This window comes from Neolamprologus brichardi, chromosome 9 (assembly GCF_056152115.1).
Source record: "Neolamprologus brichardi isolate AB-2024 chromosome 9, ASM5615211v1, whole genome shotgun sequence".
Taxonomy (NCBI): domain Eukaryota; kingdom Metazoa; phylum Chordata; class Actinopteri; order Cichliformes; family Cichlidae; genus Neolamprologus; species Neolamprologus brichardi.
In genome coordinates this window covers 39,569,857-39,586,049 of record NC_142112.1, presented here as the reverse complement: position 1 = coordinate 39,586,049, position 16,193 = coordinate 39,569,857, and the positions used below count along the sequence as shown (strand labels likewise).

Below are 16,193 nucleotides of genomic sequence, written 5' to 3'. Positions count from 1 at the left end.
GATGTCAGTGGCTTCTATCTCCTCCTTTGGCCAACTTATTATACCAGCAGGGTACCTGATCACGGGCAGGGTGTAGGTGTTGATAGCCCAGATCTTGTTGTTACCGTTCAACTGACTCCTCAAGACTTGCCTGACCCTCTGCAGGTACTTGGTGGTTGCAGCTTTCCTAGTGGCCTCTTCATGGTTCCCATTCGCCTGTGGGATCCCCAGGTATATATATATATATTTTTTTATTTATTTATTTATTTATTTATTTATTTTAAGAACAATTGGCCCAAAATAAGGATTTTAAAAGTTGTTGACTTTTTTTTGGAAGCTAAACTTCCAAAGCCTGTGTTTTACAGTCTGAGTATAATTTTTTGATAAGATCCTAATATTACATCACAAAGTAAAAAGGAGCCACAGCATGCACAGGCTGCTATTTCTGAGGGTTTTTTGTGTTTTATTTGGTCTACAACGAGGGTGTATAAATGTTACATATAATAACCAATAATAAACGAGACATCATATCTTTGTGTGAAAAACATTTTGAAAGTTTTCACCAAAAAGCTGAAATTAAGTGAAAGCTGCCAAACATGCCTGTGAAGTTATTTTGATGATGAAGATGATGAACAGCGTAAAATGTGTGATTTCAGTATGTAAGTAAAAATATAAAGCGCACCAGGAACCGGTGACTCTGCTACAGTTTTCTGCCTCTGTTCTGGTCCCCGGGCCACTGCTGGTTGTTTTCTCCTTTCGTTGGACGGAACAATTAACAGCTTCCAGGTGGCTATTGTTTCCGCCGGACCGTAGACACAGACGGACCAAACAAATCAAAAAGTTCTCCGCCTGAAGTCAAAGCGGAAGATTAAATTCTACTGTCGGGACGAAAAAATGAAGTTTCGGGGGAAAATCATCGACATCGCCTGTTTGAACCACTTCACCCGTGAGTCTGAAACATCTGTTTGTACCGAGAGCCGAAGCTAAGCTGTTAGCTTCCCTCCAAATGCTGCACAGAAACTGTAAAAAAATAAAATGACATCTAATTAAAAGTTCCCGATGTTCTTTCTTTAGCGTTTCTGACATAATAGGAAAAGTCTGTAGTTCGGTTTACAGCATGTGCTCAAAGAGCCGCAGACTGATTACTGTTATCTAAATTTAACAAAATCTACATGGAGTCTGGTGCAGGCCTATGCGTGCACATTTGGACTGATTCATGATTAATTACCACAAAAATATCAGCTATAAGTTTATGCTGCGTGAGTAATCTGTTATTTACCGGCTCTGTAAAAAAGCTATCTGCTCTAGTTTTCCACTTCAAGTTTTCAGCTAATGTTTGTTGTTTAAAGTCAGTTTTACTGTTAAAATGTTTAGTTTTACTTAGTTTCCAACAGTTGTAATGTTAACTGTAGATTTATTGTTTTTAGTGTGTTTATCACGATCAAGTTTTTCAGAAGTGCAGATCAGAGATCTGATTAAAGTAAACTATTATTATTATAACCGAGTCTGCGTGTGACTGATTAAATATTCCTCCCGGTTCACACCTCTGATCTCTCTCACCAGGAGTCGTCACCACCATCTCAAAGCTGACAAAGATGTGCGTCCTGCGGCTGACGCCGGACAACCTGTTCTTCGTTCTGTCCGGTAAAGTGGCCAACGGCGGCGTCAGCATGTGGTGTGAGCTGTCACAGGTGAGAGACGACGCTCCGGCTTCCAGCTGCTGAGAAAATAAGAGTCTGAGATGATCAGGAGCGTAATAAATGACCCTGATCCTGTCCTTCCTCGCGCAGGCCAACTTCTTCGACGAGTACCAGATGGAGGGCGTGTCCTCCGAGGACAACGAGATCTGTCTGGAGGTGACTCCGGAGAATCTGTCCAGAGCCCTGAAGACGGTCCAGAACGCCAAGGCGGTCAAAGTCAAACTGACCAAGAAGCACTGCCCCTGCCTCACCATCGCCGCCGAGCTGGTGAGAGCGTCTGAGAACAAGTCGCAGTCAGCAACAAGTTCACCTGAGAAGTCTTTGTCTCTGCCACAGCTCGAATCACATGTTTAATTTTAGCCTATTATTCATAACATAACGTGGCGCTCCAGTGTGAACCAAGGCCGAGGTGTCGACCAAACGCTGAGAGGAAACTAAACACGAGTCAAATATAGACGCAGAACTGAAGCAGCTCATACTGGCTCATTTTTAGCTGCTTTTAAAATTGGTTTAACTCATTTGAACCTTGAATCTGAGAAACTTGAGCCCTCTTCCTCTTCCAGCCCACGCTGTCCAGCGTCAGTCGAGTCGTCACTCACGACGTCCCCGTTGACGTCATCCCCCGGAGACTGTGGCATGAGTTCAAAGAGCCGAGCATGCCGGACTTTGATGTAAGTGAAGCTTCCGAACACCAAATCATCCTTTTTATGAGAGCTTTGTTTTTCATCACGGTTGTGTCACTGCAGGTCAGCATCTACCTGCCTCCCCTGAAGACCATGAAGAACATCGTGGACAGGATGAAGAACCTCTCCAACTTCCTGGTAGGAGGTTAAACATGTTCAGACTCATGCAGAGAAGAGCTGCAGCTTCATTTCTCTGGATTTGGGTCATTTCAGTAACGTTTGTCGCCGCGTTTGTGTAACAAACGGCATTTTTTTAGCATAACAGTAAACTCCTTTATTTTGAAATGCGTGAAAAAGGCGTCTTCCTGTATTTCAGCGCTCCGCCCGGCTCGATGTTGGAGGACAAATATTGAATGTGAACACGATGTTTATGTCATCTTTTCCTGAGGAGCCAAGATGTCAGATTCAGACATTTGTTTCAACAATGCAGATAAAATAATGACATATTTAAACTTGTGTTACCTGCCACAGGTGATCACACACAACCTGAAGCCTTGTGTCGCTTTAGATGTTTAGATGAAATATGCTGAAATATGTGAAGCGTTTTCATCTCTTGCAGTCGGACAGGAAGTGAAGTTAACACTTCACCAGGCGTTAGAGCTCTGTGGTAAATCCTCGCTGTGACCAATGTGAACTTTTCAAGAAGCCTCATTTCAGCTTTCATAAACACCTCCAGCAGTGACTCACTGAGAGTCAACTCCAAGAGCAAAACACTGCCACCTAGTGTTTGTGCGCTGAAATGAATGATATACAGCTGTCCCTCGTTTATCGTGGGAGCTACGATCTAAAAATAACCTGTGACAGGTGAAATCTGTGAAGTAGCAGTGAATTATTATAGATGTTTATGGCTGTAAAACTCTACACACTTTTCTCTCGTTTAAACAAAGTTCAAACCTTCATAGAAAACTGAGTCCATTATTATAGAATGAAACCAAATCAATCAGATCAATAAACACTTTCTTTCTTCCAAAACTGGATGAAGACATCCATCCATCTTCATCCGCTTTATCCGAGGCCGGGTCGCGGGGGCAGCAGCCTAAGCAAAGAGGCCCAGACCTCCCTCTCCCCAGCCACCTCCTCCAGCTTATCCGGGGGAACACCAAGGCATTCCCAGGCCAGCCGAGAGATATAATCTCTCCAGCGTGTCCTGGGTCTGCCCCGGGGCCTCCTCCCGGTGGGACATGCCTGGAACACCTCACCCAGGAGGCGCCCAGGAGGCATCCTTGTCAGATGCCCGAACCACCTCAGCTGGCTCCTTTCGATGTGGAGGAGCAGCGGCTCTACTCTGAGCCCCTCCCGGATGGCCGAACTTCTCACCCTATCTCTAAGGGAGAGGCCAGCCACCCTTCGGAGGAAGCTCATTTCCGCCGCTTGTATCCGCGATCTCGTTCTTTCGGTCACTACCCACAGCTCGTGGCCATAGGTGAGGGTAGGGACGTAGATCGACCGGTAAATTGAGAGCTTCGCTTTTACACTCAGCTCCCTCTTCACCACGACGGACCGGTGCAGCGTCCGCATCACTGCAGCCGCCGCCCCAATCCGTCTGTCGATCTCCGGCTCCCTTCTCCCATCACTTGTGAACAAGACCCCGAGATACTTGAACTCCTCCACTTGGGGCAGGAACTCATCCCCGACCCGGAGTGGGCACTCCACCCTTTTCCGGCTGAGAACCATGGCCTCAGATTTGGAGGTGCTGATCCTCATTCCCGCTGCTTCACACTCGGCTGCGAACCGCTCCAGTGCGAGCTGGAGGCCCTCACCCGATGAAGCCAACAGAACCACATCATCCGCAAAGATCAGAGATGAGATTCTAATTAAAAAATTATTGAATGAATTGAGTCTGAATCTCCTTTAAAGAGAGAAGTATGAATCTTCAGGAGAACAACCAACGCCTGAACATTATTGTGTGTGTGTGTGTGTGTGTGTGTGTGTGTGTGTGTGTGTGTGTGTGTGTGTGTGTGTGTGTGTGTGTGTGTCAGGTAATCGAAGCCAACCTGAGTGGAGAGATGAACCTGAAGATTGAGACGGATCTGGTTTCCGTGACAACTCACTTCAGAGACCTGGGAAACCCTGCGTGGGGTAAAAACACGTTTTACGAGCAGCTCCACCTGCTGACGGATGAGTTCAGTCATCACGTCACATCCCTGTAACCAGTTAATTTTGGGGGGCGGGGCCTAAAGTCTCACGCCTCGTCTATATTTGATAATTACTGACGGTCAGTCTATCAGCCGGTCTGTGGGCCATACTTTTCATACCTCGCTCCTCCGTCCCTCCAGGCGATGACGCCTCCCAGGATGGCGGCCCGTCTCAGAGCAGGGACCCGGAGAGCCTGGTGGAGGCCAGGGTGGACATCAGGAGGCTGCAGCAGTTCCTGGTGGGGCAGCAGGTCAACCCCAGCAAGGCCATGTGCAGTGAGTCCCCCCCCTCACGTGTTCACACTCAAAACCCACCGGAGTTTAATCCACGTCACAGTCTAACACATTTCTCTCTCGTCCTCCTCAGACATCGTCCATCAGAGCGTCCTCCACCTGATTCTGCTGCATGAAGACATGTCGCTGCAGTACTTTATCCCCGCCGTGGCGTAGACGTTCTGCTCGGCGCCAGTCTGAGGAAGTAAAGCTGGACTAAACGGTTTCAGGTGTTTCGTCACATGGAGACAAAGCTGAGCGCGCCCGTGCTCCGTCTGACGGAGGCTCCGAGTGGAGCTCACAGGCTCTCCTCTCTGACCGGTGACGGTGTCGCAGGAGGACGGAGGAGCTTTGGACCGCTGAGATAAAGAGTCTGTTTGTGAGATGTTTCGACGGTTTTTGATTAAAACTGTTTGAGAATAAAAACGTTTGAATATGTAAGTTCTTTTTTTAAAAGTGACAATAAAATAAAAACTGAAGTATAAACATCTTAGTCTGGATGTCCTGAAAGCCTCTGCAGTCAGACTGAAGCTGTGATGGATGTTCAGCTGCAGCCTGAAACCTCCATCGTTTTATTACAGTTTGGCTTGTTTTAAGTGCATCAGTGGGTGGAGTCCAGGAGAAATCTGCTTGTCCCTGATCAGGTTTGTTCCAAAGTCCACAGAGCTTCAAATCTCACCAGACGCATTTCAGAAGGAGAAGTTGATCCTCCACAAAGAGTCAGAGGTGATGTAACACTGGTGAACTGGTTATCAAGCTGCCACGCCCCTAATAATGCAAACTCAGATTTAAACAGGTGAGTTATTAAAGCATTCGAACTGCACAGGTGTTAAAGGGGACAGTTTGTGTATCAGGCTGTAAACATGTTTGATTCTGCTGTAAAGGTTTAACAGTCTATGAGGACCGGCTCACTGCTGCCTCCGCTGGACGTCAGAGGAACTCCAGTTGTTGTCTTGGCTTTATTGTGTTAATTTATACAGCTTTACTTTGGTAAAGGGTGTAGAAAATGTCTCCTGTTGCTAATTCTGCTCCCTGTGTTTCTCCGAGGCCTCCAGCAGGGGGCAGCACACCCAAACCTCAGCGCCTCATGTTGGCTGGAGGAGACCTTCAGAGTTGGATGTGTGGCGCAGACAGTTATTCAGACACTTTTCTTTGTTTCATATTTGGCTGCAGGTTCCTGAGTGACGTCGTTCACGCCTCCTCTTCCTCCCCGCCGCCGTGTCTGAAGGAGGATCAGTCAGAGCAAAGCTCCTGTTTTACAGCCTTTGCTGTAAACTGACACTGCTGCTGGCCTCAGCAACAGCTGAGCGTGCTTCATCATCATCATCCCACTCTGAGGGACGGTCTGCGCATGCTCAGAGAGGAGCGAGAATGTCTCTCAATCAGCTTTCAGCTGCGCGGACACCTGTTTACTCACGAGTGCTTTAACTGTTAAAGCAATTATTTTGAAAATCTGATACATGTTAAAGTTGAACATATATCAGATTTTCAAAATAATTGTACTTCATCTGCACAGCCGCGTCAGAGTTTCACAATAAAAAACAATTTAAAAAATGATTTTAAATGTCAGGATATCCGGATGAAATCATCCACGTACTTCACCGGTGATCAGATTGTAGGAGTTACAAAATAAAAGCCGCAGTTTACAGAGATGCGCAAGAATGCGTTAAAGTGTCGGATTTTCAAAATAAATTCCTGCCATTTATTTTGTAGTGAGTTTCAATTCTTTCCCCTCCATCAGCTGTTCTTTTGAACAACCACGAGGAGCCTCCGTCACTCCAGCTGTTCCACGCAGACTGTCCACAGTGATCACAGCCTGCCTGAAAGCGTCCGCGTGGTTTACCTGACAGGTGGTGTTTTAAACGCAGTGAGTGGCAGTGGGCTCTGCCGTGAGTGTGAGCTCACTGCTGGACAGGTTCATGCTGACTGGGACAAACTGGACCGCGACCCCCACTCCTCCCCCCCAGGGCGTGGTGACGTGAACGCGCCTGACAGGAGGAGAAGATGAAGCAGGACGCGCGCTCCCGCTTCGCAGACTCACAGCAGGATCCAGCAGAGCTTCAGCGGACACACGCGGAGGAACCATGAGGGAGATCGTTCACATCCAAGCGGGACAGTGCGGGAACCAGATCGGGACCAAGGTAGGGACCGCGTCACGCGGCTCGGGTTCACAGCTTCCTGTCTGTCGGAGATTTTCAACAACGCGAAAGTTCATTTCAAACACCGAGAGTCCGCTTCACACCTGCGGGGCGTCATCAACGAACGTGAACACACCAATCAGACACCGCGAGTGCTTCACGCACATTATCACTACCGTGGGGTTAGAGTTAGTGCGGGAACAGCAGAGGAGACGTGGATCAGACCCGTTACTTTTTATTTAAGTAAAATATTTCAACGTAGCAACGAGAGAGAACCCGCTGCAGTAGAGTACAGAGTAGAGTACAGAGTAGAGTACAGAGTAGAGTACAGAGGGAATAATAAAAGTTCATCTAGAGTACATGTGGTGAGGGAGAGAGAAGTGAACTCTGTGAGCCACCCAGAGACTATTCAAGGAATCCACACACACACAGACACAGACACACACACACACAGACACACTAACACACACACACACACACTAACACACGCACACACACACACACACACAGACACACACTCTCCTCTGGGCTGGAAGTCAGAGATGAACACACAGATCGTTTTTCTTTTCATTAAACTGTGGAGGGTAAATTGTGGAGTTTTTGTGGTTCTTCCTGGTTGATTTTGTTCGTTTATTGCAACACGCTGGTGCCTCCTTCCTGTTAGCACAGACACTGGTGTGTAACCGGGTGGTGTTGGTGCAATAACGGAGCAAAGCCTCCACCTCTGTGTAAGCTTACTGACGAGGTGTCCAGGGTTGTAACTCAAAGAACGGCAGCTTCGACGCTACAACGTGTCTGACACTTTGGCCTCGAATGAACAAAATAAACTGTCCTGGAGTAGAGCAGGGTTACACTCTGTAATTTAAATGCAACGATGGCAGCTCTGACAGCAACCACAGAAAATATTTCAAAAAGAATCACTGAAAACAGATTAAACGCGTGAGCCTCTCGCCTCAGTGCAGCCACTCAACTCTAAAATCTCCCAGTTTCCTTAGAATTTACTGGTTCTTTCATTTTCTCACACTTTCCTTCCCTGTTGCCACCCGAGCTTTTAGCCTCCATCAGAATCACCATCAGACCCACTGAGGGAGTAACTCGTCCCTCAGATTGAGTTAGTGGGTTTTTTAGTGCATAGAAAGCAAACACTAATAAAACCTACAGAGAACCTCAGACTGATTAAACAAAGCTCATTAGGTGAGAGGTATCGACACAGCCTGTGCTCATTTATAAGTAAAGATTTATTTTAATGTTATTTGTACTTTCAAGATTAGGCTTCAAACTTTCCTTTTTGCTAAAGCATATAGTTAGGGCTGGACCAGGTGACCCTGAATCCTCCCTTAGTTATGCTGCAATAGATGTAGGCTGCCGGGGGATTCCCATGATGCACTGGGAGTTTCTTCTTCACTCACTATGTGTTAACAGACCTCTCTGCATTGAATCATATCTGTTATTAATCTCTGTCTCTCTTCCACAGCATGTCTTTATCCTGTCTTCCTTCTCTCACCCCAACCAATCACAGCAGATGGCCCCGCCCCTCCCTGAGCCTGGTTTTGCCGGAGGTTTCTTCCTGTTAAAAGGGAGTTTTTCCTTCCCACTGTCGCCAAAGTGCTGCTCATAGGGGGTCATATGACTGTTGGGTTTTCTCTGCATGTATTATTATAGGATCTACTGTACAATATAAAGCACTTGAGGCGACTGTTGTTGTGATTTGGTGCTGTACAAATTAAATTAAATTGGAGTCCTTGAAACATCCTCAGCCACCGTCTTCCCGTTGAACAGAGCTCTGAGTTAGCTGCGATGGTTTTCACACGCTACAGTATGAGGTGTCAGATCAAGTCCGTTTAATTTACAGAAATGGTTAAAATCAGGGGTGACGCATGCTGCATTCAGGCTTCAGTAAAATGTGGGAGAGTCTGTTTCTTAAACTTTTTGGCCTTCAGGAGGAAGCTGTGAAGGTTGTAGAGCAAACATTTAACCTTGGACATCGGTGAGTCAGTGAACGCACCACAGAGGCAGGAAGTTGCTGAATCACCAATGCTTTTCTCTCTCTGTGACTCGCTCACTCGCTCTAGTTCTGGGAAGTGATCAGTGACGAACACGGCATCGACCCCGCAGGGAACTATGTGGGTGACTCAAGTCTGCAGCTGGACAGAGTCAACGTTTACTACAACGAGGCCTCCTGTAAGTGCAGAGGAGAGTGAGTCACCACTCGTTCAGGGTGATGAGATCACTTAGACTCCTGCTCAACGTTGGTGCACAAAGGTAACCATTCCCCTCTGTGTGCAGCGCATAAATACGTCCCCCGGGCCGTGCTGGTCGACCTGGAACCGGGAACCATGGACAGCGTGCGCTCGGGAGCCTTCGGACAACTCTTCAGACCAGATAACTTCATCTTCGGTAACCTCAGCAGACACGATCAGAACACGCCATAGAGTAGTGTAGTCTCATCCTTTATCCTGATCCTGCAGAGCTGCGTTTAGCAGCAGTGTTTGACCCACCGGACGAGGCCGAGCACAGAATTCCTGCTCGGTGAGCTGCAGGGAAACTTTCCAGCATTAAATCGTCCGAGTAAACAGACGGACGCGTCTGCAGCGTCTCTTTATAAACTATGTCTGAGCAGAAGATGAAGCAGACACACACACACACACACACACTCCTACTGTCCACTAGCTGAGAAATGGGTCGCCACCAGCAACTGTGTGTGTCCATCTGTCACAGTGATCAGTTTACATTTCACAGATGCATTTTCCCCCTTTCTGATTGGCTGTCTGCAGGTCAGACAGGTGCAGGGAACAACTGGGCCAAAGGTCACTACACGGAAGGGGCGGAGCTTGTGGACTCTGTCCTGGACATAGTGAGGAAGGAGTGCGAGCACTGCGACTGTCTCCAGGTGAGTCATCTTTATGTGACCGACGCAGCCTTATTGGCTGAGTTTAACCTCAGTGGGTGGAGCTAAACTTTTTCTTCTTCTGCTTTAGTTTTTAAGATTCGTTGAACAACAAGATGCAGGATCATCACTAAAGTTTTCTCTCGATTGTGTTTTTCCTCACTGGCAGATTCACGTTTATGATTTGGACTCACGTTAGCGCTACATGCTAACAAATCTATGTGGACTCATGTTGTTTGATGTTGGAAACATTGTATCCAGTCTCAGTTCTTCATCATAAATATAAAGTACAGACCTTTGGGACGCTGCCAGGTCACCTCAGACTGTGCAGGAGTTCAGTGATGTCCTGATCTGCGAGGACGCCCCCCAGGACACCATCCGTGTTCTCATTAGTGAAATTTTGGTAACGTGGACTGACTTGCGGGGTTGTTTAAGAATGTCATGTGATGGTGCCTTTAGGATAAACTGTAAACAGCATGTTTGTTCACTGAGCTTCATCCTTGCACCGGTTTCTGTCTCCTCACCGTTTACTTCTCTTGCAGGGCTTCCAGCTGACCCACTCTCTGGGAGGGGGCACCGGCTCGGGGATGGGCACCCTGCTGATCAGCAAGATCCGGGAGGAGTACCCCGACCGGATCATGAACACCTTCAGCGTCATGCCCTCACCGAAGGTAGGACGAGGAAATTTTGTCCGTCTGTCCCACATTTCCCAACGTGTTCGTTCGGATCCTTCATAAACATAAACACCGACTCGCCTCTTCTCGCGCCCGTCTGTCTTTGCTCCGTCAGGTGTCGGACACAGTGGTGGAGCCTTACAACGCCACCCTGTCGGTCCACCAGCTGGTAGAAAACACCGATGAGACCTACTGCATCGACAACGAGGCCCTTTACGACATCTGCTTCCGCACTCTTAAACTCACCACCCCCACCTACGGCGACCTCAACCACCTGGTGTCAGCCACCATGAGCGGCGTGACGACCTCGCTCCGTTTCCCCGGGCAGCTCAACGCAGATCTCCGCAAGCTGGCCGTGAACATGGTTCCTTTCCCCAGGCTGCACTTCTTCATGCCGGGGTTCGCTCCTCTGACAGCGCGGGGCAGCCAGCAGTATCGCGCGCTCACTGTTCCCGAGCTCACCCAGCAGATGTTTGACGCCAGGAACATGATGGCGGCTTGCGATCCTCGCCACGGACGCTATCTGACCGTGGCCACCGTCTTCCGGGGACCCATGTCCATGAAGGAGGTGGACGAGCAGATGCTGAATATCCAGAACAAGAACAGCAGCTACTTCGTGGAGTGGATCCCCAACAACGTGAAGGTGGCCGTCTGCGACATCGCTCCCCGAGGGCTAAAGATGGCCGCCACCTTCATCGGCAACAGCACCGCCATCCAGGAGCTGTTCAAGCGGATCTCCGAGCAGTTCTCGGCCATGTTCCGCCGGAAGGCGTTTCTGCACTGGTTCACCGGCGAGGGCATGGACGAGATGGAGTTCACGGAGGCGGAAAGCAACATGAACGACCTGGTGTCCGAGTACCAGCAGTACCAGGAAGCCACCGCCAACGACGGCGAGGAGAACTTTGAGGACGAGGAGGATGAGATCAACGAGTAAGAGTGTGGAGGACCACAAGAGCCGCACGTATCGAAATGAAGAAATCTGTGCTTAAATAATGAATTGTACAATAAATTCTGCATTTGTAAATTCATTTATGATTTTTTACATTATTTATTCCAACATCACTAAAGTAATTTCTTATTCAATACTTTTATTTTAAATAAAAACATTATTTTAAATATATTTTTAAAAAGAATTATTAATCCATTAATAAATGCTTAAAAAAGAATTAAACATTGAAACCATCACAAAAACCATTTTTGAATTCCTATTAAAAACAGATGTTCCAGATGTTTGTTAAAACACAAAAAGAGAAACGAGTTAAACGGTTTCTGGCGTGTAAAAAGGCGATTCCACTCGTCGTGTTTGTACAAAGGTCGTTCAGCCCCGGGATTCACACTCGGCTCCACGCGGATATGTGAAGAGTGAAGTGAAACGTAGAGCTGGACCTCCCAGTGTGCACCTGTTTACTCCGCCTGACCACCTGTGAAGGTAACGTGCTAACGTGGCTAACGCTAGCATCACCACACGTAGCCGTTATTTTAAGGTCATCTTAGCTTATGAAAGTTTGACGTCGCAGCTGTACGAGCTAGCTACGTGTTTTGTAAGCTGCTGTGCTCTTCACAAATAAAGCTGGAAGCAGCTCAGACTATTAGAACCAGCACTGAGGCCTGTTACATTTATACAGTGTTAGAGCAACGGCTGCAGCCTACAGCCTTTAAACTAGCGATTAAAATGCTGACAGTAAACTCGTCAGTCCAGATGTTACCACATTACTCTATGGTACTAAGGCTACGTTCACTCTGCAGGTCTTGATGCTCAATTCTGATTTTTTGATCAAATCCGACTTTTTTGTCTGCTCGTTCACACTACAAATTAAATGTGACAGCAAACGTGCTCTAGTGTGAACGCTCAAAGCGGCCGCATGCGCAAAAGAAGACGTCACACACAACGCGCTCTGTTTAGACCCAGACCAACAGTATGTTTGACTGATGGTCTTAATATAAAGACTTCAGACTTTATGTTTCCCAATTTTTGCTTTAAGTTATTTTGTTATTTACATAATAATGTAAATAACCTAATAATGATCCTTATTGCTGTTTTAGAGGAGCGCTGCTTCAAAGGATAGTTGCAGATTTCTGTCAGAATCTGCAGATTATACAGTACAAATAAAATGTTCACGTTTCTCCAACGTTGTCTTTCCAGCAGTTTCACCGGATGGACAGGAAGCGTTCACGATGTCTTCTCCAGAGCTGATAATCGGCGTCTGTCTTGTGTCAGTGACGTAAAAGACGGATTTAATGTGACTTGACCATCAAACAGCAGCTTTCTGAAACATCAGATATGTATCAGATTCAGGACCACATACGAAAGTGACCCAGATCGGATTTGAAAATATCGGATTTGTGCCGTTCACACTGTCATAGCACGATCAGATATGGGTCACAGAGGGTCAAAAAAATCAGATTTGATGCGCTTTCGCCTGCAGTGTGAACGTAGCCTAAGTGTTAAAACAACTGAGACAGGCTGATTAAAATAACAGCTGTCAGTTCTCTCATTCAGCATATAAAGACTGGAGATCACACTACTGATTTCAGCTCATTTAACATGTGAGAGCACAGATTCTCAACTGGACACAAACGATGATCAAAGGCTGTATATATGATGAAGTCATCAAACCCCAGCCTGTAACACAGTGCGCTGAATCTTAGCTTTGAATGTCCAGTATATTCTAATCAGTGCAATGTAAGCATTCACTGAACCTACAGTATCTACACCTGTGTGGCAAATGTGTGGTAAAGCTACAGATAATGAAATTTAATTATTAATACAATATACATCATGAGAAACGAAAGCTGAAATTGATTCAGTTTAGTACTTTTCTCTGTGCTCTGTCATTATAAAGACTCTTCCTCCTTCGTCTCCTCAGCTCATCTATCACTCTCCACGTCTGAGAACAAGGCACAGTTTACTATTGCGTTAAAGTATTATTTAATAACTCTTGCACCTAATCCAAAATAAAGTTATAAGAGAAAAATGTTATAGAACATTGCAGCTGTGTTGTTTTTATCCTTGAACACCTTAATGCAACAACCTGTTACTGAGACCTCTTTTTAATCCAGCCTCACACAGCTGCTGTTTCCTCCTCATGTCCTTACAGCACAAAGTTATATCATCAGTAATCATTTTTAAAAATCTACACGCACACAGTGACAGTTTGTACCTTCTCCAGAATACTGTTTATACTACAGCCACAAGTTTATACTCCCCTTATCATGTATTCCTGGTGCTATAATAATAAAGTAATGAGAATAAAGTAATCAATATAAAGTATTTATGATGATTCAATTTGTTTGATCTGCTCTTTGCAAACACAAAGTTTCTTAAATGTTTAAACTTCAGAGATACAATGTTGCTGCTGTAAAATCAGCATTTTGTCCTATTTGAAATATTTATAAAGCACCAAATCACCATTTTACATGATTTATTTTTAAATTCTAATAGTTTCAGTGGGTGCATAAAATAAACACTAGTGAGCCCTTCGTGGTTAGATGTCATTTTAGCCACATGCTAAACGAGAACGATTAAACTGGAAGACTCAAATCCAGTCCCTGTTGGGTTCTCTGGGTACCGACCTGCTGCAGGTCCTGGATCCAGGAGCAGAACCTGAACAGGCCCGGGGTGAAGTGAAGGGCGAGTTTATCTTTTCACCAAAAATGACATTTGACACATTTCTACATAAAATATGAACATCTGTCGATTTAAAAAGAGCAGGACGGCGCTGGTGCCTGTTTTAAAGTGTGTGATGCATCAGTGATGGTTCGCTCAGCTGTTGTTTCCAAAACTGTGCGCGTCGCTGTTTCAGGACCTGAGCGGGCCTCGCCGTGCAGACAAACACAGATGAGCCGGTTAATCTCCGGGGCCGGCGCTCTGTGTGCGAGACTTGATTTCCCAGCACTTCTGTTTGTGCTCGCAGAGCCGCCGCGCCCGTGTGCGCTCGGCCACAAAGAGGCTTCGTGTCTGTGGATCTGCAGCTCTTTGTCTGCACCGGGTTTCAGCAGAGTCGGCGGGTCACCTGAAACATCAGCGTGCTGAGATCATCTGTGAGCAGTTTGCACTGAGCCTGGAGCTCTGCTCAATCATTCATGACAACACCCAGGAGACTGTAGAGACCGCCCTGCTGCACCTACCTGTGCCTGTGAGGGGGAGGAGCTCCTCACACCTCCGTGGACATTTTCAAAGACATGCCTTTGCATCTGTGTTTGTTTTGAGAGTTTATAATAAGAGTAAATGTAAACACACAATGTGTTGTTTGTGGATCTTTGATGGTGTGGAATAGAGCATCCTAGAGTATTTAAAAGTAGAATGGGAGGCAGAGCCTTCAGTTTTCAGGCCCCTCTTCTGTGGAACCAGCTTCCAGTTTGGATTCAGGAGACAGACACTATCTCTACTTTCAAGATTAGGCTTCAAACTTTCCTTTTTGCTAAAGCATATAGTTAGGGCTGGACCAGGTGACCCTGAATCCTCCCTTAGTTATGCTGCAATAGACGTAGGCTGCCGGGGGATTCCCATGATGCATTGAGTTTTTCCTTTCCAGTCACCTTTCTCACTCACTATGTGTTAACAGACCTCTCTGTATTGAATCATATCTGTTATTAACCTCTGTCTCTCTTCCACAGCATGTCTTTATCCTGTCTTCCTTCTCTCACCCCAACCAATCACAGCAGATGGCCCCGCCCCTCCCTGAGCCTGGTTCTGCTGGAGGTTTCTTCCTGTTAAAGGGAGTTTTTCCTTCCCACTGTCACCAAAGTGCTGCTCATAGGGGGTCATATGATTGTTGGGTTTTTCTCTGTATCTATGAAGCGCCTTGAGGCGACATTTGTTGTGATTTGGCGCTATATAAATAAAACTGAATTGAATATTTCTGCTGCTGCAGCTGAAATCCAACACTTTAGTTTTTTCTTTGTATTTATTTAACGTGGAAACTTTAAACGTGGCCACAGGACGTCTCTGGTCCAATAACAGTGCAGGTGTTTGGCAGCAGTGATGAGTCTGACCTTCACCAGCAGATGGATCTAATAAATAAGAGTGACGGCGGTTTCTTCATCTATAAAAGCTGAGCGGTTTCCTCTGTTACTGCCTGCAGAAGGTAAATGAATGTAAGAGCTGGTTTTGTTTCGTTTTTGTTACTTTTATATCACGAGGAGGAGGAGGAGGAGGAGGGTTGTTGGGATAATATTTAAGGAATCAGATAAGTTCTGATGATAAGAACAGGCTGTGAGAGCAGCTGACTCACAGTGATGGAGACACCCAGAGTCTGAGTGAACGGATGATGCAGCTGAGAAAAGACATTCATCTGTTTGTACTTTTGCTTTGTAAGGTCAGAATCTTCTAGTATTTTTAGATATTTCAGGTGTTTTCAATCATTTCAGGTTAAAGTTTAGCCAGGTTATAACAGTAATATATAATCTGCAGGATCCTCTCCATGAAGAGCATCCAATCACAGCTGAGGAACAAACTGCTGCTCAGGTGAGCCAGCACTGGGTGAATCACTGCATTCACACTGATCACAGGTGTATTTGTTATTAAACAGCATTTTAATCCTGACATTTAACCCACACTCTCACACAGGGAAAGGTTTCGAGCTCTTTGATGATATTTGTAGGTGAACTTGGAGAATCGTTCTGAATATGGATGCAGACTCCTGTGACTGACACATCTGACCAATAGGAGGTGCTGCAACACAACATCTGTATCTGCAGTAACCAGCAGGCGACCTGTCCAAG

The 16,193-nt window shown here is 46.3% G+C and overlaps 2 protein-coding genes across 2 annotated transcripts; both read left to right on the top strand.

Moving 5' to 3' along the window:
* Positions 1-789: 789 nt before the first annotated feature.
* On the top strand, positions 790-5,159 carry hus1 (HUS1 checkpoint clamp component). The gene is made up of 8 exons (XM_087846653.1): positions 790-925; positions 1,543-1,670; positions 1,770-1,946; positions 2,243-2,350; positions 2,426-2,500; positions 4,342-4,441; positions 4,639-4,773; positions 4,865-5,159. Exons 1-8 carry the CDS (start codon positions 874-876, stop codon positions 4,945-4,947), a joined length of 858 nt encoding a protein of 285 aa, XP_087702779.1. The 5' UTR covers positions 790-873; the 3' UTR covers positions 4,948-5,159.
* Positions 5,160-6,353: 1,194 nt separating this feature from the next.
* On the top strand, positions 6,354-11,464 carry tubb6 (tubulin, beta 6 class V). Its single transcript, XM_087846651.1, has 6 exons — positions 6,354-6,911; positions 8,981-9,089; positions 9,195-9,305; positions 9,683-9,798; positions 10,338-10,466; positions 10,585-11,464. Exons 1-6 carry the CDS (start codon positions 6,855-6,857, stop codon positions 11,401-11,403), a joined length of 1,341 nt encoding a protein of 446 aa, XP_087702777.1. The 5' UTR covers positions 6,354-6,854; the 3' UTR covers positions 11,404-11,464.
* The last annotated feature ends 4,729 nt before the right edge of the window (positions 11,465-16,193 follow it).